The sequence below is a fragment of the Ovis aries genome, chromosome 1, assembly GCF_016772045.2.
Source record: "Ovis aries strain OAR_USU_Benz2616 breed Rambouillet chromosome 1, ARS-UI_Ramb_v3.0, whole genome shotgun sequence".
NCBI classification, from domain to species: domain Eukaryota; kingdom Metazoa; phylum Chordata; class Mammalia; order Artiodactyla; family Bovidae; genus Ovis; species Ovis aries.
Window position 1 is genome coordinate 92,105,194 of NC_056054.1, and position 23,727 is coordinate 92,128,920.

The 23,727-nt window shown below is 35.3% G+C and overlaps 1 protein-coding gene across 8 annotated transcripts in view; it reads right to left on the reverse strand.

Moving 5' to 3' along the window:
- CSDE1 (cold shock domain containing E1) overlaps positions 1 to 23,727 on the reverse strand; it is a 45,154-nt gene that overhangs the window by 16,126 nt on the left and 5,301 nt on the right. For 2 of the 8 annotated variants that reach the window (XM_004002363.5, XM_042252947.2), the window contains exons 2-17: positions 21,597 to 21,993; positions 14,498 to 14,644; positions 12,678 to 12,876; positions 11,008 to 11,117; positions 10,517 to 10,609; positions 9,796 to 9,893; positions 7,361 to 7,442; positions 6,947 to 7,075; positions 6,712 to 6,837; positions 5,893 to 6,105; positions 4,083 to 4,223; positions 3,829 to 3,993; positions 2,678 to 2,785; positions 1,925 to 2,100; positions 1,194 to 1,306; positions 81 to 200 (exon numbers count right to left, since the gene is read on the reverse strand). In XM_004002363.5, the coding sequence (XP_004002412.1) occupies positions 81 to 200; positions 1,194 to 1,306; positions 1,925 to 2,100; positions 2,678 to 2,785; positions 3,829 to 3,993; positions 4,083 to 4,223; positions 5,893 to 6,105; positions 6,712 to 6,837; positions 6,947 to 7,075; positions 7,361 to 7,442; positions 9,796 to 9,893; positions 10,517 to 10,609; positions 11,008 to 11,117; positions 12,678 to 12,876; positions 14,498 to 14,635 (2,011 nt within the window). In that variant the 5' untranslated portion in view covers positions 14,636 to 14,644; positions 21,597 to 21,993. The remainder of the gene's footprint in view (positions 1 to 80; positions 201 to 1,193; positions 1,307 to 1,924; positions 2,101 to 2,677; positions 2,786 to 3,828; positions 3,994 to 4,082; positions 4,224 to 5,892; positions 6,106 to 6,711; positions 6,838 to 6,946; positions 7,076 to 7,360; positions 7,443 to 9,795; positions 9,894 to 10,516; positions 10,610 to 11,007; positions 11,118 to 12,677; positions 12,877 to 14,497; positions 14,645 to 21,596; positions 21,994 to 23,727) is intronic. The other 6 variants (XM_004002362.5, XM_042252955.2, XM_004002361.5 and 3 more) reach the window with 3 other exon arrangements.

Below are 23,727 nucleotides of genomic sequence, written 5' to 3' on the forward strand. Positions count from 1 at the left end.
TGCAACCCCACATTTTAAAATCTTCGACATGCTCTTCTGAAGGTAAGGCAAATTTCAAAACATGATAAAGATGTTCTTACCTTCGTCCACGATCTCAATCATTCCTTGGTACTCATTCTGTGTTGGATCAACACTCCTCAAGGGGCGAATGACTTTACCAGAGTAGATGGTGGGATCAGCTTCCTCAGTAATGCCATTCACTACAAAACAAAAGCATGTATACCTCTTTTGCAATAATTATATGGAAATACTATTTCATAGGATTAAAAATCAAAAATCAAAAATCATCAGGACAAATGTTAATAGAGGGCTAGCTGGTTGTCTACTAGTCTTAAAATACTTCTAAGATCTTATTAAAGATGTTCAAAGAATTAATAAGTATTCATATTTAAACATGTCTCACTCTCTCACCTTTTCCAGGTGACCAGATGTCACCTTTGTAGTGAGGTATTCCCTGGTCTCTAGAAGTAGTGGCAACCCCAATACTTATATACTTCTCCAACTTATTTTATCTTAATATCTTTCTGAACATACTACACATAGTATTTCACTCATCTTGTTTGCCAATTTATCTTATTTCTTCACTGCTGTACCCCTAGTATCTAAAACACAGCATACATCTAGGTATTTGTTAAAGTGAATGAACATTCTTAACTCCCATTTTTCTAGAAAAACATCAAGAGAAAGTGTTATTTGGGGAATTGTATTATATAAAACCCAAAAAGGAAGTTGCAAGAAATCAAAGATTCTAAACAGCAACAATTTTCTGAAGTTCCCATTATTTTTCACATTTGAACTCATTCTTATTTAAATAAATCTTCCAGAGGAAAGCCTCCCTCCCCAACCCCCTGGAGATTATCTTGGGGTTATTTCTGAAAAAGAGATACTGAATTGACAATAAACTCAAAATGACCTAAATAATCTAGAACAGTGGTTTTTAAACTTCAGTGTTCATCAAAATCACTTGAAGGATTTGGTAAAACAGGGTGCCCATCTCCAAAGTTTCAGTAGGGTTGGGGTCAAAGAACATGTATTTCCAACAAGTGGCTAGGTGATGATGCTGTTATCTAGGGATCACACCTGGAGATCACTGACCTAGAACAATAGGGTTTTTGCTCCCTCTCCCACCTTACCCTTCACCCTTTTACCAAAAGAATAGGACTTTGACTGCAGCAGAAGTCACAATTCATTACCTGAGTGTGTTTTGTTCACTTTTTCTGCACTGACTTTGTTGCCTTTTCCTTTGGACAAGCTGTACTCAACCATGTCCCCCAGTTCCAGGCTATCAACATCACCAGAGAACTCACTGCAGGGGAGGGGAAGGAAATGATATTTGAATAAATATTTACCACAAACATCAATGGGAGCAAGCAGCCTTTATTTCTTCTATTATAATATTCATGATGTGCTTACAAACTGGATATGGTTTTAAGCACTGACTCATATGATCTTCAAGAATATCCTATGAAGGGGTACCATTATCCCCAGGTTTAAGAAAATGAAACTAAGATGCTACGAGGTTATTTTCATTCAATAAAAAGATAATAAAAGTTACATAGCTATTAAGTGGCACAGCCTGGATTCAAACTGAAACTGTATGGTTCTAAGAGCCCACACTATGGGCTATGGCTAACCACTATGCTGTAATACCAAATCAAATACACAATTCTCTTGATAGCAACATATAAAACAGAACTCTTTTACTGAAGTAGACAGGGTCCTATACAATGTTCAAAGCAGATATAGGTCTTCCTGTATCTTTTGACCACATGTTTTCTATATAGAGGTAGACAACTGTATATACTGCCAAAATTTTACCAATATGAAATCCTGAGATTAAAAACTACATAACCACCCAATATTAATATTTTTGAATCTAAAACCAAGGAATGGAAGCTCTGAGTTCTTAAAAGGCAATCCTTACCTGTAATGGAAAAAGATTTCCTTATCATGATTGGCTGTTTCAATAAATCCAAAATTATCCTTCAAAGTTGCCACATAACCCAAGAGCCTCTTGGAGTTTGAATTACGACCTAAGAGCCGCACACAAGTTGCAATCTGCTGTCCAGGCCTCTGTTTGTCACTAATACTAAATTCAACCTGTGAAAAATAAGGATGCTTACTATGACATTTCCACACTAACTGGAAATGACAACTCCCCCACACCTTGCTTTCCACTTAAACAGTCCGTATAAATAAAGAAGTATTACTTTTATTTCTCATTCCATTTTTCACAAGGATCAAGTTGTTGCTCTCCAGTGTGTATTCCTTATAGATCTCACTTTCTCTAAAGGAGGTCAATGAGAAAACCAGACATTTCCAACCAAGTACAACAAAAATTAACCGCAATGTAAAAACCTTTGGTATGATTTTACTTTGATGTTTTAACTTTCTTACCAATATGATTTATTTTAAATAAGGTAATTCTTTTGACATATCTAATGCTTAAACACTTAACTCCTCAAAAAGCTTTTAACAAAAGCTTGCTGGACCCTATTCTAATTGAATAAACTGCTTTTAAATAGGAAGATGTTCATATATTAAACTTGTAAGCACAAAAGAATTGTAGCACAACTTGATAAAATTTAAAGAAACCATTTTTTCAGGATTTAAGATTAAGATGATGACCTTTAACTCTCCCTCCCTCTCCTTCCTCTAGTAAGAAGAACTATCTTGCCTTGTCTCCTATTTGAGGAGAAGTAGATCCTTCCACATCCTTGGCTTGAAAAGCAATAGTCAGTTTCACCCCACAATCATCATAAGCAATAATGCCATCCTCAGCCTCCTAGAAATACAGACAGAAAACAATGAAAAAGAATCAAGAACTGAAAAAACAGTATCAACACAATTACAGTTATTATAGAATCCTGAGCCAGAGAACTGGCAGAAATTTCTTATCTAGGGTTCTCTAAAATACATATTTTTCGTATGAATAAAAACATGGTCTTACCTTAACTCAAGGCCAACTCAATCTGCTATCATTTGGTCTTAAAGTCTTATCCTAATTTTAACGTTGAGAGGGAGAACTTACTGGCAGGTCTATGCTAGTTTTCACAGCCAATCAGAAATCAAAGAAAAAGCCCTATCTTCCTGTTAAATTAATTAGTGCTACATTTATAAAGAAACCTTGAGACTTTCTCATCTGTACCTCTATTCCATGAGGAATATCCTTTCCTCATTTATCTCCACCTATTAAATGTCAATGTCCTTAGTGAAGTCGTCCCAGATGCTGTCAGTTTAAGAATTAATTTTTGACAAAGATCCCTTACTGACCTTTTACAGCAGCCATTTAAAATTGTTTGAATTAACCTGTTTCTATACAATTCTCAATCTGTTACTTAAGAGTAAAAATAATCTTATGGATAGCTTCATATTTAGATTCAGTGGGTTTTTTAAAAAATGGGGAGTCCCAATGTATGTTTTGAGTCTACCAAAATTTCAAAGTTTTAAATTTCTTGGATGACAAGCACTATCATTTCAGATGAGTGGTTCTAAACTGGGAGTGATCAGGAGACATTTGGCAGATTCTGGAGACATGTCTGGCTGTCACACAGGGGGAGAAAAGATACTGGCCTCTGGTGAGTAAAAGCCAGTGAGGGATGCTGCTAAACATCCCCAAACACAAAGAACAGCTACCCACCTCCTCCTTCCCAAAGAATTATCCAGCTCAAAGTATTAATATTGCTGAGATGAAAAACTTTGCTTTAGATTGATTCACTGTTCCTATTATAGAGAATTCTGAAAGACTAACACTCCATTATTGTGTGAACAGTGGTTTCCTTTAAAGAGAAGAGACAAACTGCAAAAATCATTTTGATTAAAACTTACCTTTTCTTTGCCTTTATTTGGGCTAGTGGTTTTAGGATTCGAAAAAGTGGCCTCTTTTTCTACAGTGCCCAGAAAACGATGATCTGAATGGGAGTGGAACGAAACCGTGCCCTTGGGAAGTTTTTTAATCCTAATAGCATGATTTCTTTGGGCAGAGAGCATATCCTACAAATGATAAAAAAAAAAAAAGTAACTTAAAACTGAAAAAGGAAGGACCAAGAAAACCGCTCATACTTTTCTCAAAAACTACTCACAGGAACCACAGTAAACTCTACTTCATCTGCAATATGAAGCTGGTTCCCATCCAGAATTTCACTGAAGTGGAAGAACATACGAGCATCACGATCCACACACTTGATGAAACCAAAACCATCTCTCATGGCAGCAATTACACCCTGAAACCAAAATAATACTGGCTGTGAAGACTGTCACAACACTCAAGTTTGGAAGTATCATCACATTAAATGTTAGGAAATTAAATATCCAAATCTTGTATCCACATTTAAAAATTTCCATTTAAATACAAATTCACTGATTTCAAGAAAATAATATCTCAGCAACTGACACTCCCCAGATGCTACTCCTTGGCCAATAAACAGTAGAAAAATTATTTCCGAAGTAAATGTATGCAGCATATTCCATTTAATTTTCAACTGTCAAAAAAATATTCTGTTTAACAAGATGAGGAAACTGAGGTTGAAAGAGGTTCAGCAATTTCCCCAAAGCACATAACTACTAAGTGGCAAATAATGGATTCCAAATAATGCCCAAGCTTTATGACACTGTAACTTCCAGAAATTAAAAATCTACAGAACAATACTTCAAATACCTCAAAAGTCAACTAAAGGCAACTTTATAATCTCAATTTCAAAAATCTTTTGAGTTTAGGCACAGGAGGACTTAAAATTTAGGTTTGAAAAATAAACTATATAAAGTCTCATCCTCATGGTTTTTTCCCTTCATATTAAATTATCAGTTCTGTAAAGGCCTTATATCCAGAATAACTGGACATGACAGATACATGAATAGTTACTGAAACATAATTACTATCAACATACCAATGACTTACATATTGCATATTTACATATTACAGAGATGATTACTCTATAATCAGTCTTAAAGATAGCCTAAGCTACATTCTGACATTTAATCCTCGCTAAATCCTGATGACAACCAAGCTATTCAACAATGTTCTCCATACTGTAAAGCAAAACAGTTCTAAGAAACTTTCTTCTGAAAACACTGCAAATGTCAAACAAGGTCAGCTCTCCTAATGGTTAAAAAAGTCTCAAGAAACTTCAATTTTCATTGAACATATCCAGTCCTACCGACAACACTGGGAAATATTACAGATAGCAGTCCCCAACTTTTTTGGCACCAGGGATCCATTTCATGGAAGACAACTCTTCCAAGGACCTAGAGGTGGGGGGAAGGGAGGGGGTTCAGGCTGTAATGCGAGCAATGGGGAGCAGAGAGCTTGCCTGCTGCTCACCTGCTCCTGTGCAGCCTGGTTCCTAACAGGCTGAGGACCAGTCCACCGCCCTGCTGTAGCTATTAACTCTAAACAGCACCAAATGTATATTACATTTGATAAAACTAATTCATGAAAGCTGAACTTTAAAAATATGTTTGGGCAACACTGGCATCATTTCCAGACATACATTCACTAATAAAAAACTGCAAGTCCTACTGTAAAAACAAAACCTACTTTGTGGAGTATTTTATGGAACAATCTGGAAAAATCTACTTTCTACAATGATGAACTTAAATCAACTCAGTCTTCATATTTAAGGACCAGAGAAGCACGGATTCTCAAGACCTTAGAAATCATCCTCTCCAAATTTCCATTCTAAAACCTTCTTACATCTATTTCAAGGTAACTGGGAGAGTTAGGTGTTAAACCAAGATTGAGTCAATGTCTGTATTCTTAATCACCTTAATAAGGTAACTATTCAATATTGTCATGCCTCAAAGAATTTTCAATACCATATTACAAACTTACATATAACATCATCCCACCTACCTTCCACATTGGATACGAATCTAATAATGTCTAACACTTACCATCTCTCTGGCTTCATTAGTGAACTGAAATGTATTTGATAGAACTTCTATGTTGGTTGCTCGTTCTAATTTGTCACGACGGTCTGTTGAAATATTAAACCTAACGTGGTCACCTTCCAACAGCGTCACCTTGGATTTTGTATCTTTGTCTCCAAAGGGAAGTTCTTTAGGAATCACAAAATCAACTTTGATGCGTCCTGGCAATGGGTCATTCTGATGAGAAGGAAAAACTATTTTAGCTGGAGATTTCTCATCCTTCCTAGTTCTAAGTCAAACAAGAAGAACACACAGTAAACCCATGTTATTTATAATAGATAATTCCCTAAAGGAAAAAAGGTGTTGAAAACCTACGTTCAATTTGAAAGCTTTTGTGTTCTGGGGTCACATGACACAACCATGAACTCATGATACTGCAGTTAAGATCCTGCACTCTGATACTGAGAGATTTTATTTAAGGAAAAAAAAAAAAAACAATCTCTTATGTTTTACATTTCCTTAACAATGATACCACTGGTCTCATCTCTTCACTCCCCCCAGACCCCATACATACAAAAAAGCCCAACTGGGGCCCAAGCACACACACATGAATTGTTTTCCCTCCCATCTAACTAGCAATTTTTTTTTGGCCCCTTTCTCCACATCACCCAGCTAAAACAAACTAATAAACAACATATTCATGAATGTACCAATGGTTCCTATTTAGTTTAATTCTACACATTAAATACTTAAAATTACATTAATTGAATATAATAAAACTTTTGTATAACCACACCATTCTGATGAGGCAAAAGATGATTCTCTTGAAAAAAGACTATTTACCTGGTTTTTACTGGGTACTTTGGGGATAACTTTGGTTACAGTTCCTTCAAAATGTTCAATGCTGATATCTTCAAAAATGACTGTTCCTTGAGGCAATAGTCTGACATCTGTTGCAACTTCTTTACCCTAAACCAGAAGGGAGCATGGGGGGCACACATGTCATTTCAAGTGTTTCATAAATTTTAACTACTTACTTTAAAAGAAGGTCAAAGATCAAGTTATTTAACTATCTTACATTTCGGTCCTTGATTGTGAATTCCACGTCATCTCCAGGCTGTAAGGATTCTAAGTCACCCTTAAATTCACTATAGTGAAAGAATATCTCCTTTACAATATCGCCTCTTTCAATAAAGCCAAATGCCTCCTAGAGGCAAACAAATATGAAAAAAATCATTATGCACTATTCAGCATATATATTTATGATTACAATTTACAATTAAGAAGCCTTTTAAGTGGCAACATTATTATTTGGTAAAGTCTAATATTAATACCAATGAAATGGCCATTTTAAAGAATTAGTAACCAGATTGCTTTTAAAGTTAACATTTTTTAAAGGACAGACAAAGAGGAAAATCAAAAGACTTGGGTTTGAAAGACTTAACACAGCCAAAGGAAAAAACTCAAGTTTGTCAAATTTGATGACACTTACTTTCATGGCACAAACTACTCCCTGATAGCGAGCTTGTTTCTTTTTCAACAGCATAATATTACGAGCACTTACAGCACCAGTACTGGAAAAAAAGAATCAGGTGGGGATGGTGGGGAACAAAGAGGGGTGGAAAATACATTGATCTGGTTAGATATGATGACTTTAGAGAAACAACAGTTTTCTAAGCCCTCAAGACTTTTGCATCATCACTAATATAAGATTTCCTAATACACAATCCTTTTCATATAGCTTCACATGCAAAGGACTTTTGCCCAAACTTCCTAGCTTTTGAAACTGGGCACAAATATATGTAACCATTTTCCTTTTGGGCTGTTGAAAATAAGTCCACAAATTGGATGCCATCAGATGGGGAATGCTAAGGTTTTAGAAAGGCCATTACGTGAACAAACACAGTAGGAATTATGTACTGCAAACAAACATATGGGGAAACAGATAAATAAGAGATGGTCCTGTTTGCAATGAATACTGAATTTGGTAGCTATTTCATCAATTATACAGCAAAGAAACCTTGAGTAAATGCAGTGATTATAGGAGATATTTGCTAAGCTTTAAAAAGTGACATTCACCTCCACTGAAAAGACAGACGTCATATGTTGCTAAATTGTCCCCATCTTTGAGCAGCAGCATGTAAATCTGACAGTGACCCCACTGACTGTAGCCCACCAGGCTCCTCTGTCCGTGGAATTCTCCAGGCAAGAATATTGGAATGGGTAACCATTCCCTTCTCCAGGAGATCTTCCCAAACCAGGGATCGAACTCAGGTCTCTTGCATTACAGGCAGATTCTTTACCATCTGAGCTACCAGGAAGCCCTTAAAGATGGCACAAACTGTCTAAGATGGAAGAGTACTTGTTGGTGTTTTTTTAAAGATCTTCAGACCAAGCTATTGGTCTATTACTTCCCTTAATTCTTCATGGACAAAGTGTAGCCCAATTGTCCTTTTTATTTCAGAAACTTAACAGAGTAACAGAAGATGCTGGAAAAATCCTGTGCTTTTGCAACTCACTACAGTGAAAAGGTCTTATTTAGAACCAGACTTGGGATTGAAATGTCAATTTAAAAGCTGTGTGCCTTTAGGCAAGTTACTTTATGAGAACATACCTCACTTTACACATGGAAGACTTAGCAGGTAAGGCTGTTCTGAGGATTAACAACTGTACATAAATAATTAGTACAAGAGCTTAGCACATTCAAGAGTTTATTAAGATTTAAATAAAGCCCTTTCATTGGCTCCCCATCCACCTCAAGCCCTATTCCCTAGTTTCCTACTTAAGATTAATTCGAGGCCTCAGACTAGAACTACTAATACCCATACCTGTAACTCAATCTGATTTCTTCTAGTCTTACAAGAGGTAAAGCTCAAGGCTAATAATTCTGCACACACTACTGGAACTTTATTCTGTACTGCCATTCAAAGTCCATTCCTAGCACTTTCTCCTATTTTTAAGTTCCCTTTGTGCTTGTATCTCTTTTTTAGTCTAAAGTAAAAATAACCATCACTGGGCTTTCTTAACTACATTTTCCTTAACTGCTTATGCCAAGGAATTCAACAGCTCTATCTCCTGCCTGTCACTAGCTTGTTCAGATCTATACATACAACTACATATTTAATATCTTCACCCACAGACACCTCAAATTCAAAATGCCAAAATAAGCATAATTCTTCTCCCACCCTTTATCTTTCTGCTGTACCTCCTAAGTCCAGTTACTGCTATCATTAGCTGTCTAGTAGCCTAAGCAAGAAAAATGGCATCTGGAACTCCTCTTCCCTTAGATCTAATATACTCCTCTATCAAGTTATTAAACTTGGTCATTTTTTTTCTGTGATTTGAGTTCTATACCCTACCACCCACTGGCCTATCCATATTAGACCCTTATCTTTCATATTAACTCTCACATCTCTGCCTCTTGTCTAGAGCAACCCTACTCTCCAAAAGCCTACCATCCCCACCACTTCCAACAATTGAAACCATACTTCCCCAATTAAAATCCTTCAAAGATTCCTGTTACTAATGAATAAAGTTCAAACTTCATCTTTCTATGATCCAGTCAATTCAATCAACTCAAACTTTCGGCCATTTTGCCCAAACGCTACTTCCTCTACCCAGAATGTTTTTCTCATTTCCCTAGTGACTCCTCATCTCAAAGTGTGCCTCAAGCACTGCTGTTTGGCCAAAACTTTCACTGATCTCCAGCAGAGATCCTTCAAAGTTCTGATCATGTTTTAATTATCCTCCTATTTCTGACACCCTGCATAGTGCTTATCATAGAGCTAATGCTCAGATGTTTAGCTGATAAATAACAATTTAAAAGATCATGAACATTATCCAGATTTACAAGTAAGGTTTTTGACTCACTTCAAACTTCTTACTGCAAAAAGAAAAAATCCAATTAAATGGGAGAAAAGAACTTACTGTTTATTGTTATCAATTACAAAGTTTATTTTATCTCCAGTTTCCAGCTGAACATTCCCTTCAACATCTTCAGGGGTGTAAGTCAGATAAAACACTTCCTGTGAATTAACAAGTTATTATTACTATATTGCAGGATGCATGTTCACTGTATAATGTGATTTACTTTGTTAAATACTTCTTAAACTGGCATTTAAAACCAAATCTCTTAAAATTAAACGACTTTTTGACAAGTACATTAACTTATTCATATAAACACTTTCCCTCCAAGGTGCTGATGACTTCTGCGAGTCCACAGCTGAGCAGCAATCCAACTTCAAAAAGCTTAAACACGTGGAAGCATTTGCCCAGAGGCTGTAGTTACATTTCAAAAAAACAATTTTTATATAAGGCATTCCAAACAAAAAAGCTGGAGTTAGTGCTTAAAAGGAACCAGAAAAAAGATCCCTTCCCACAACCCCCCCAAAAAGTAAGTAAAAGAAGCATTTTACCTTAATGTTCTAACTAAGGTCACACTTGGGCAAGCTAAGACCCTTGGAAGTCCTATGGATTTTTTTTTCTTTTTAAATTTTTTGATTATGCTGCACTCAAAGCCTCTTTGAAACCAAATTTAAAACTGATTTTTAATCAACTGCAGCTTACGTTTTCTATTTTGAATTTTAAAGTACGCTTATAGATCACATGGTGGATCAGGCAAAGGTTTAAGAAAAATACACAAGTTTACCCCATTACGTTCGTAGCATACACTCCCTGTTGGACTCTGACCCGGGGCAGCTGGAGATTTACTCTCTAAGTTGTGAGGAACAGCGCACACAACCTACCAGTCAAAAAAAAAAAAATTTCCATTGCTAATCATTTCAGGAGCAGCACTGTGCAATATAAACTGAATTTTAATATCCTCTATACTATACATAGGGATGCATTTTAATATGATCCACAGAGGATGTCATGCTGCCAAGTTTCAAACTTACAGTACATCAACTGACTGTAAGTATATACTTAGGGTTATATGTAAAAACCCAAATGACTCTTGACCAAATTTTTATTTCAGGTCAAGAAATGCCAGTGCTTCTGATATAATTTTAAAATAGTAACTTTTATATACTATATCTCTCTTGCGTGCAAACTGAGGAGATGGGGTGAATCTTCCTTTTCTAATGTGAAAGATAAGCAAATTCAGGGCCCTAAGAAAATATAAACATCAAAGTCACTAACTTGTCCATTAATTCGTTCTTCAGGGAGGATTTCTTGTTTTATCTTCACCAGTTTAACAGCAATGGGCTTCCCAGTCCGCCGGTCAGATGATACTTCAAATTCAACATCATCTAAAATAAAGAGTGTTATATTTGTTGAACTAATTTGGTAAAATGGTATCTCACTTTACAGTTAAACTTAATGCTGCATTTGAGTTTTTTCTCTAAGTGTAGTCTCTGGACTAATGGAAGCAGCAGCAGCATCACCTGAAGCATAGCAGACAGGTAAATAAATTCTCAGGGCCCACTCCAGACTTACTCAAACACAGACTCTGGGCATCAGGTACAGCTATCTATGTTTTAACAAGACTCGTAGGTAACTCTGATACACACTCATGTTTCAGAACCACTGCTTGAGACTAAGTTAGTCATATCTCAGTCTTAGTTTTCATGGCACTTACACATACTACAAATGGTGCAACGTAATGATATGATTTGGCAAGCTTCCTCCCCCCTCCACCAAAATCCCTCTACACCCTTACTTACTTCATCTGTGAAATGAGGATTAACCAATATAACACTCTTGTACAATATTTGGAATGCCAAATATTCACGTTAACACATTATTGACCAGAGATGTATCAATACATTTTTAGAGAAAGATCATCAACATCACTGTTCAAAGTCGTTAGATCTTAAAATTTATCACAGGTTCATTACACAAGTTATGACTGTTCTTATCATTCATTTTGCTTTTTGTGCCAACCCTGTGTATGTAATAAATGCAAGTTTATCCCTGTAAAAATTTTTTAAATGACACTGCAGAATTTTGAGTGAAGAATGTTTTTGGTGAATTTTACAAAGATTATTTCCCTCACTATCTGAGAGACATATATACAAGTGGCTCAGAAGATGACAGTTCTTCAAAATATAGTTCAGACGATGTGACTGTTAGACCAACAAAAACACAAAAATCCTTAGTGACCGATTCTGATACAGAAAGTGAAAATGAAACTCACGGTGCTGGAGAAGCCTTTACAGGTGTGTCAGGTGTTAACTACTGAACATAATAACCCACTACGTGTTAGTGAAATAACAGAGTTAATTTCTGGCCAGTCAGGATAAAAATATCAGACACTGGTTTCTGCAAAAATCCCTTGGTCAGTAGTGAGTTGACTATTGCGCTTTTTTCTCAAAGATATTTTAAAACACACAGAGACCCTGTAGCTTCAGTCCTTTAATAAGCCATGCTTTTTCCACACATGAAAGTAATTTCTATGGTGTCAGCCAAAATGAATTTCCATATAGTTCAATGGTGACATCGTAAGAGTTGGGTTTTTTTTTTTCAGCTACTACACAAACTAGGACCTGGCAAAACAATTAAAACTAACATTATAAAGTTTAATATTTTACTGGCTTAAAACCTAATAGCCAAACAATCATTATTATGGGGAGTAACAAATCTACCAAGTATTTACTTAAAAAATATTCAAAGGTATCTTTTACTCAATAACTCTTTCATCCCTCAAAAAGATCACCACCACAAGCGAAATCAGGATTCTGCTGATTTATATAGACAAACTTCAGTAATTGGTACAATGAAAAGGCCAAAACCATAGCACTGTCAGGAATAAGTTGATATGCAAGAAAAATTTGGGATCAGTTTTATAAAAAGGAGAACCGACAAATTACCTCCTACTTTTAAGTCCTGCAGGTTGCCATTATACTGTGAACAGTGGAAGAAAAGTCTAGCTTGACGTTCTGAACACTGAATAAATCCATAAGAGGTTAGCAGTTTTTCAATAACCCCAGTTTCACGCAGTGCTGCTGAAGTACCATTGGGGTACCCATTATGTCCATTGTTGTGGAGAAGGTTTGGATCAAAGCTCATCTGTTTTAAAAAGAGAAAGAACTCAATACATACAGATCTGTACATTCTCTGTAGCATACCACGTCTGATTAACAAATCACTAAACTTTTAATATGAAAAGGCAAAGAAAATAAAGGTAATACAAATAAAGGGAAGATTATGTGTTTTTATTACTGAAATGTTAATTTAGCCAATAAAACATTTCAGAGGAAGTAATTCAAATTATTTTGGGGAACCGTCCCAATTTATGGTAGGATTTTCACTTCCCACAAATCAAATTTCTGGAGTTTAAATATTAAGACAAAACAACCACATAAGTAAAATCTGCCTTTAATTAAATTACTAAAACAACATCAGACAAAGGTAACTAATATTCAAGAGATGGAAAACCAAACTACCAAGACATATCATTAAGGAATTTATTAATACTTATTTTGAAAGATAAATAGAAACCTTGATGCTATTTGGTAAGCCATGCATCTTGGAGGCAATTACTTAAGTTAGTAAAAATAAAAGAAACCTTCTATGCAATACTTATTTCAAACTAGAAAATGCATGCATGCTCAGGTCTTTTAATGGAAGACGACTGAAAACAGTGAGTTAGACAAGAGTTTTCTAAGAACTTCAAGACAACAAAAGCTCTTCAATCCTAAAATCATCAATCACTTCATAGGCACAATTAAAAGAAATCTTTTCATTTGTTTCCGACACCTTTGAAATCTCCAAATACTGTCATTTGTTTCTATGATTAGATAAAGCAAAATAAAACACTCTTACAGTAAAAGAGTGGCTATTTAAATGCAATGTATTGGGACCTATCTAATCATCAGATACTGTCTATCACAGTGGGTATTTCATTTTATTTAAGTGAAGCATGACACAGGACAAAATCCCTAGGGAAGGTTAGATCTATCACTGATCTACAGCAACATACCCACATCTTTACAACTAGTTTTAGACCTTTTCATTGAAAATTTGACTCATAAGCACTTTCACTTGTTTGCTGTTGGGCATTAAGAACATTTTTCACTAGGAAAAAAAGACCACTGAAATTATAAAAAGATAAACCCAAGTTTCAAGTAGTTAAACACTGTGTGGGATAGCCAAATCATGCAAAACAAAGCCATCACATTGATGGGTGGTTAGTTCCCGTTCTTTCATGGTAGACACTTTTTGTGCTGGATGTGTGTTAACTCATTTAGTTTTTACAAAACCCCAGGAGAATGTAATACTGTCCCTATTTTACTAATGATGAAATAGACACTGAGATTAAATGACCTGCAAAAGTCAAAGACAGAGGATTCAAAACTATATGCACAATACAGACTCTAAACTAGGGCATGTCAAAAGTGAAGTTACCCAGTGATCTAGTTAAAATACAAAATCTGACTCACTGGCAGGGGTTTGAGATTATCTAATTCTAACAAATTCCCAAGGGGATATCAATGCTTTTGCTTCCTGGACACACTCTGAATAGCAAGCCCTAAACTACCAAACTTACCTTTTAAGACTGAAGGTGAAGGAAATGCTTAGGGAAGTTAGAAAGTGAGTTTGCAGGGTATTTCAATCAAACTGAGTGACGCTTCTTAGTCATGCTCTTAACACAAAGAAAAAAGCTAGAATGACTGCTTCCCTGACTTACAGATCTCTGATACGTGGGGGTCCTCTTTTGTTTTTTAGTCCCAGATGAGGTAGAAGATGAAGATAAAGGTAAAGAAAGTGAAGGAGGGGCTGCAGGAGGGGGATGAGGATCAGATGACACAGTAAAAAGGTTCTCCATCTCAAACAGCTGTGATAACATAACACAATGTTTATAACTAAGTAACAATTTAACACACATTTGACAGTCAACCTGCATATTTTTACCTTTACCATTAGGTTACTCTAGCAAAATAGAAATCATTTAACCAGATTTCTATCAACAAAATAAATTAACATTAACATTAAAAGGTCAAACTGAAATACATTTTTTAAAGCACTTACTTAATCCCTAATCCACAACATTTACAATTTTTAAGATGCTGTAAGTCTGGCAGTTGCTACACTGAGACAATTGAGCCCAAAGTCTTCAAAATGTCTCCCAATGTCTCCCAATGTCTCACACAGAATCCAATATTCTCAATTATTTGTCTCCCTAAAGAAGGTTATACACAGGATAATTCAATGGTGTGTAGGAATCTTAACTAGAATAAATATATTTTGTCCAGAGATAACAATTAGCTTTTTAAATGGTCATTAGGTATTTATAGAAAAGGCTTGGCTGAACTGCTTTGTCAGATCAGATCACAGGTCAAACATAAAGCATTCTGAGGTTGAGTGGAGGGCCTCACAGGAGATTGACAGCGAAGCCCTCATTTATTTACTTTCAGCATATTAAATTTACATTTCCCCAACTAAGTGCACATACAAATTTAGTTATTTGGTTTAATTAAACTGCCCTCACAAATAGAAAAAGTGTTGAGAAAGATTCCTAGAGAAGAATCTTAGACAGAAGATAATGCTGATAAGCAAGCAAAGGCAGAGTACTGGGAGCCAATGCTTCTAATCCGAGCATTAGTTCTTGTACTTCCACATTATGAAATAAATCTCCATTAACAAGATCTGACAAGTCTCACAAAAAACTAAGATCAAGACTGTGATACTTATGCCAGCAATAGTAGTGATAAAACACAAAATCCATACTGTGCCTTAGATATATTAATTCATGATAGTATAAAGTTTTTAAATTAAACACAAACTAAGCATCCAGATACGTATTTTGAGTGAGGCTGGCAAGTTTCTGTTAACAGGTAAACTACTTTTATAATACTACTTATTTTATCTTTGTCCTATTTGTACCACTGCTTTGTAATGCAAGTAAAGTATAATCACACAATTTATAAAAATATACACATGTACATTTTCAAATTAATTTGAAAACCACTATTTCACCATCACTGACTTAGATCATGACTTTCAATCTCTGCTTTTTTCACGTTCAGACTATAGTTCTAACCATTCAAGTAAGAATGCAATGATATGATCTATAATACATAGGCCAGCAAGCTGCAAAACTCATTTTTCTCACCCTAAGGGAAAGTGAACCAGAATCAGAAGGGATTATAGCTGTCATTTCCTTCTAAGACTAAACTGTTCCCCAGGGAGGGTACTGGAATTTAGGCTGTATTGCTTGAGTCTCATCACACTTTTAGATGAATACATCAAAACAGAATTGAAACAGAACGTCTCTTTTCTCCTAGTATCTTAAGTTTTTTCTCGACCCTTTATCCAATTTGAGAACTACTTTTAAAAAATGGAAAACCATGTATTATTGAAGCAACTTTAGATAAGACAGTACATTAACCCTTAATAAAATTCCTAACAGTATACTTAAATTCGTTTTTAAACAAGCACCAACAAAACTTTAAAGAAAACACCATTAGACAAAATGGTAGGTCATTTAAAAAAGAAAAAACATATAAAACCAAACAATTACATAAAAAAAGAAATTCAATGGAAAAAGCAGGTAGCTCAGCAACAGATGCTTGTTTATAAAAAATTAAAGACAACAACAAAAAAGGAGGTGGTGGTGAGAGGAGTGAACCAGTATATAAATGTTATCTGGCTTTTTAAAAAAATAGGTGGAAAAATCTATAGTTGTTCAACTCATAGCATACAAAAAGTATATTTCAGATGAACTGTGTTAAATGTCTTAACAAATATTAAATAAAAATGCATGTATTTATAAAGATTTTGGAAAGGGGACTTTCTAGATTTAAAGTCAAAAGAAAAAGGTGCAAGGGAAAGGATCTATATTCGATTATGTAAGAAGTATAAACTTTTACACTCAAACCTAAAGAGAACAAAAGCACATGTAAATATGTAAGTGTACTGTTAAAGAATTTAAGCAAATCAGTTAAGAATTAAACTACTAGAACATAAGCTTCATGAGAACAGGGACTTTTTGTTCAAAGCTAAATCTCCAGTGCTACAGTGTTTAACACATAGGAAGTACTCATTTGCTGAACTGTGGAAGACAAATAAATTAGTCTTAGAAGATTACTCATTAAAGACAAAATATTTAAGCTTCAATTGTGGCAAGCAAATATTTAGATAAAGCAAATTATTCATTTATCAAACTACCAAAGAAAAGATTTAAAAATATTGAGAAAGTAGGTTAAGAACACGCTAATATTTTTTCATGGTGGTAAACTCGCGCAATCTTTCTGAAATTTAACCACATGTACCAAAACATGGGGGTGTTTTCCTTAATAATTCTACTGCAGGAAACCTATCCTGAGGAAATGTGAAACGTGGACAAGGCTTTAGTACAAATGTGTTCACTAAAATGTTTTAATAACAAATTTCTAGAAATAATCTAAAGTTTAACAACGGGTCAATAAGTCACAGTAATTTATATAATGGCAAAAAATATTTATATGATTTCAACTGGTATTTTAAAAAGGAAAAGACCATGAAAATCTACTTTAATACTCACAGACAAGAAAATACTTGGAGGGTGTTTTAAGGGCACGGAGGTAAAATTGGTAAACGGGAACAGAATCCAGTACTCCCTTCTCACCCCACCACTCCCATTCCTAACCACTGCTATAGGCACTAAACCAGGATGAGTGCCTACAATGTCACAGTGCTGGTCTAGGTTCTACTTGTATAGTAGTGAACACAACAAACAGACATCGCCAAGTCCAAGTTTAGACTTTTTCTTCTTGCAACATTTCTTGAGCTGTTTCTCTGTTTTTGCTAACCTAGTCTGCTTGGCTCGCATTAGTTTAGAAAAGGTAGTCCTTTCCCAAGGGGGAAAGGAATCAGATGAATTGGAGACTGCAATTGACACATTTACACTATCGATATTATATATAAAATAGAGAACTATGAGAACCTACTGGCACAGAAAACGCTACTCAATGTTCTGTGGTGACCTAAATGGTAAGGAAATACAAAAGAGGGGATATTGCTAAATATATTCACTTTGCAATATAACAAATCTAAACATTGTAAAGCAATTATACTCCAATAAAAATTTAAAAAAAAACGAAAATAAACCAAGGTCACCTAATCACAGACAACTGGGCTTTAAGCTACAAACAATAACAACATCCTTGCTTTCACTTTTTCTCAGTAAGTCTTCTCCCCTGCTCCTATTGTAGGAGCACTCCTTACCACTTCCAGTTTGCCACTGCCCGAATGAAATCAGCAAATGTTCAAATAAAACTCTTACCAAAAAAACCCCAATCTATTTCACTGTACAACAGTTTTAGAAAATGACTGTTTTCTTAATCTAAACATACCTTCCCTTAACTTCCTCTGCTCCTTTCAGTTTTCTGAACGCAACTGTTTTTCAGACTAACTGCTGTGTTCTGGGTATGTTCTAAATAATTATCCACTGAGGTACACGCCACTACTTCTCTTATTGTACTGTGACCAATAATATAATACAGACAGTGCTGAGTGATTATGCTTCTTGATTCTGTAGACTAAAAAGTTTCAGTAACTTCATTTAACTAGGAAAAAAAATCCTCTATATTACTTCTTAATAAATCAGTAAAATCAGGTTTTCTCCTCCTATTTCTTATAACTGATCACTTATTACTAAAGAAAAAACAAACCTAATAGGGTTAGTTACTTCATACAAAAAGCCTGGAATGATGCTTAAATATACATGTAACTACTTATTACTAAGTCTTGAAACGGAAGGAGGATAGAATCTGGCAGCACATATGTGGAGACCCCTTTGAAAATCAGTCCATTATTCAAAGTCTTTTAATGTTTATTATGCAATCTATATCTCTACATACTGATCACTATGCTATCATGAGATACTCTGTCAAATCTTACTGAAAATTTTTTATTTTGTGCTCCTGGACTTTTGATATGGACAAAGAGCAAGCTGGAAAGTTTGCACACCTGACTTTGAAAATCAATCACGACATGTGAAGTTCCTGGTCATGGGTCTCCATTAACTACTAGCACACTCCAGCAAGTTACCCTATCACCTTACTCACTGGGGGCTTTAGTTTTCTTTTAATGTTTCTAGCTTTACTTTCCTTCTGTCATCTTAAAACTGTCTTGATCAAAATACTCACCAAAACAATCCATGTCTATCTTTACATGTCAATCAAACTTCTTATAAACCTTATTCTTTTTTGGTATTTTTTAGGGTCAATCCCATTCTTCAATATTTATTCACTCCTAATTATGTACTACTTTAAACTGTCTTAAAACAAACAAACAAACAAACATCTCTTAAACGTGGTTCTCATATAGAGAGTAAACTTATGGTTATCAAGGGAGTAGGGAAGGTGGGATAAACTGGGACATGGGGATTGACATATATATATATATATATATATATATATACACTACTATTTATTGAATATAAAATAGATAACTAATGAGAACCCACTGTATAGCACAGGGAACTCTACTCAATGCTCTGTGGTGATTTAAATGGGGAGGGAATCTGTAACAGAGTGGATATGCGTATACGTATGCCTGATTCACTTTGCTGTACAGCAAGAAACCAATGTAACATTGTAAACCAACTATACTCCAATAAAAATTAAATTAAAAAAAAATCTGTGATCTATTGCATTACCAAATCTGTTTCATTAGCTGCACTCCTTTTAACTGGAATTCACAACTGTACAATGAGAACATGTTTTAATGTCAATATCTCCACTCATTTACCTGTTTGTAAATATTTACTGTATTGGTACTTAGCCTATATCATAAACTAAACTGCTTACTAGAGTAAAAAGAATACAAAGATTAGGTTAAACAAAAAGCATTTCTACTTTAAATCCATTTCTACAATTCATGTCAAGGCAATCAAAGTTCTAGCATCTTGTCTTTTACCCTTCTGAATAAAGATAAAAGCTGCGCAATTTCAATCTCCATTATTTTATCTAACTCAGCACAATTGGTAGCAGTCTAAAATTATTTTTAAAAAGTCAAACGAGGAGGGAGGAAGAAACAAACAGAAAAAGCAAGTGGTAAAATGGCCTTAAAACTAAGTAACTAAATGTCTGTTTATGGGTAATTTAAATAAATTGGTATTACTGGTAGTTCTAAATTAAGAAATAATGCTGGTTCACAGTAAGGTGATTACCACAATTAAGCTTTCAACCTTTAAATAAATTGTAGATACGGGTCCAGGTGCTTTTTGAAACAGTAATGAAGCTTTTGTAAGACAGCAATCTAAGAATGATCTGTTTTCATTCCCCATCTTATTTGATCAATGCATGCATGCTCGGTCACTCAGTCGTGTTCGACTCTTTGTGACCGACGGACTGTGTCCCACCAGGCTCCATCCATGGGATTTCCCAGGCAAGAATACCGGGATGGGTAGCCATTTTCTCCTGCAGGTGATCTTCCGGACCCGGAGATCAAACCCTCGCCTCCTGCACTGCTGGCAGCTTGTCTGCCACTGAGCTGCCAGAGAAGCGTGCATTTTATACAAGGATTACTACCAAGTGCTCCCCGGAATTATCTTCCTTGATCTGCCTTCCTGGCTACCTTTACTTCTTTAAACATTCTTCTCTTTGGCATTTCTTCCTGAATTACCTATAAAGTGATGACTCCTTTCTCAATTCCAAGTCTTTATTTCTGATTTCAGAAAATCTAGAAACTAAAGATTTAAGAAGGAACAACTGCTCTTCACAATCCTACCTCCCCCAAACCACCACTGTTGAGCATTTCATACTACAATATTTCCTCAACTTTAGATTACTATCTTACAAACAAAATAGATTTCCACAAGTCCCCACTTGAACTTCTCTATTTCTATGAACAAAGGTTTCTAACTTGGACAACTGGATAGACTAAATTAATTCCCTCCAGCCTCATTTTCACAATCAACTGGTCACCAGTACTATTATTTCTACCATTAAAACATGCAGTGTCTACCTTTTTCTCAGCCTTTACCCTAGCTTTTATCTTCCCTCCACTCTGTCCACTGTTTGTAACACATCTTCCTATTGTCAACCTATCCCTTAAAAGCAGTACCATTTGTCTTTTAAAGATACACTTGTGAATTTATAACTTTAAAATCTGAATTAATAAACTACTTCAGGTTTGAACTACAAAATCCACTAAGTCCTTGCTTATAAACAGCTGGTATCTCTCCTGAAGAATAAAGCCAAATATAGTGGGCCCTTTAGAACTGTCCGGCAAGCATCCCTTTCCAGTTACTCTTTCTGCCCCATAAAACTGTATTCTCTACTCTGTTCATAACGGACTACTGAATATACATCATGGGCTTTCAGATCTCCCCAGATAGGTTCATTCAGTTATCTCTATATCTCTACCAAAGACCCTTCTCTCTCTTAACAAAGTACTACTCACCTTCAAACATCCCTTTTCCTGCAGATTTTCTTTACCCAAGATTACCTCAAACAAGACTGCAAAGGGCTTTCCTTTCTGAAGCCCTAATTTCTAAATAGTACCAATGGAGTTCTCTTTCTATGAGACCAACAAATTAAGAGACCTGCATATATGAATAAATATCATCTTGGGTGAAAAAAATCCCAGTTCTGGCCATAAATATTGTCCTCATCTAAGAAAAGACAATTAAGTTAAATAAAATAAACTAGTGTTGATATTTTCAGACGAAGAGTTGAAAAATATAAACTGTTTTCAGAATACTTTTAGAAGCGAGTAGATTAAGATTTTATACTTAACTAAATAACTAGGAAATCCAGAATTATAAACTAACTCTTGCCAATAGGAAATGATAAACCTACCTCGCAGTGATAATCAAATATTGCACTTTCAGTAGTATTTGCTGATTCTTCTTTTTCAGCAGACGTTTCAAAGAATGAAAGTTGCTAGTATTAAAAAAAAAAAAAAAAAAGAGCGAGAGAAAACGATCTATCAAGCTAATAAAGAATACAACTGCTGCTGCACCGGGCAATGTCACAGCACAGCACTGAAGAAAACAAAGACTACTAGCAGCGTTGGGAAGTGCTCTTTCAAAGCTGTTGAGTAGGCACAAACTTCTTGTTTCAGATCAAGTGTTGTGTCTTCAACTTAAGTGTACTCTTCTTTGGTCTTGTTGGTTGTTTCGAGGTTTGTTCCTTGCCTGATCTGAACTTGAAGCAGCAGTTTCAGGTGGTAAAGTCTGTTCTGTTACACTTCATACTAGAGATAAGAAATTAAGACATTAAGTAAAAATAGAAAAGCTCATCTCATTAACTTAGAACCAAGCAATGCAGAAAACTTGGAAGCATGCACATTCATCACTTAAGCAATCTCTCAAGTGTTAATGGATACCTTTTGTGGTATTGTACACTCAAACCCTGAAATTATTTCACATTCTTTATTGATATGCCCTCCCCACAAATTCAGTTATATAATGTTCTACTTAATGTAGTGTTTTATAACTACCTAGCACTGTATTATGAACTGTGGACAATACGAATTTCCTGTCATCAGAGAATTTATACTCTTATTGAAAAACAGAGTTACACATGAGAAAAAAATTAGATCATAGGACAAAATGTCCAAAATTAATTTGCTCAACTAATTTATGGATATCTACTACTAACATACTATTTGAGAAATACTATTTATGGTTTATTCATCACTAGCTGGGCATTAAAGCTACATGGTCAGAGGCTTTTATAGAGGTGGCATTATTTCAGCTTAATTAGGAGAAATAGGCAGATTTTTGAGAAAAAGAAAACAGTTGAGTATCCTAGGCATAAACTATAACATAAACCAAACCAGAATATGCAATTAAATCATAAGTCTCTTGAGAGCAGAGACCATGTATTTGATTTTCTATACCTGATTTTCTATAGCTTTATTTGTGAATGACTGTTACAAGTGTGGTTTGTTGTTTCAGAGGAATCAATAGACTAGCCTGGCTAGAACAGAGTGCTGGGTTAAAGTGAAAATGAGATATGGTGTGACAGATGTATCAGAGACAGATTATGAAGCATTTCAACTTGATATATAACAAGAAACAGAGAGCGTTAGTTCTTGATGAAACAGTATGAAGTCCTGAAATCCTATGAGATGACTTCATGAAGGAAACAGACATCTCATTTGAGTTGTTGCCATAAGCAGGTAAGAAATGTCTTGAGAAGAGAAACAATTGAGAAGAAAACAAAAGAGAAATGAAATGTCTATTTCACCACAAAATAGTGCTTTTATTAGCTATACAAAAATGATTATTTTGCAGTGCCTCAAATGTCTGCTAAAATGTCACTGTTAACCAAAATGACATACAGGGAAAAGTAAAGGAGGATTTGGTTTTAGATATGTGGAGAAATGGACAGTATATTTGAAGAACATCAGAAATCAGAATGACTACAAGGTGAGGTCAGAGCTGGTAAAACAGCTTAGAGGAGGAGAGCTCAATACTAATCACCAGTAAATGCTACAAACAAAGTTATTTAATCTCCCTGAATTTCAGTTTCTACAATGCAAAATGAAAAGTCAGTAACAGCTGATCTACCGCCACTGGGTAAATATTCCATGACTTTATACTGTTAACTTCAAATATCAAATGTTACATCTGTTCAATCTTTCAGTTTTATTTGGATCATTCAGCTATTACCCAGACCAGACACTTCTTTGAGCAATAGTTCTCAAATCACTGGGAAGCCTATGTCCAGTCCCCACTTAAACAGTAATCTGACTGGCCTGCCTCAGGGCCACTTCTGTAATGGCCCTCGAGTCCTCCCTCTCCGTCTACACCCCCAATGGTGCAAGTCTTATCAATGTTTCAAGCTATCTTTTATATTCATCTTTTGTTCTCAATGACCGATTTATCCAGTCAGACAACACATTTGCTAACTTCAGTATCAACTCTTCCCACATTCTGTCATGTAACACTACCAGACCGACTTACCTAAAATTCCAATTTCA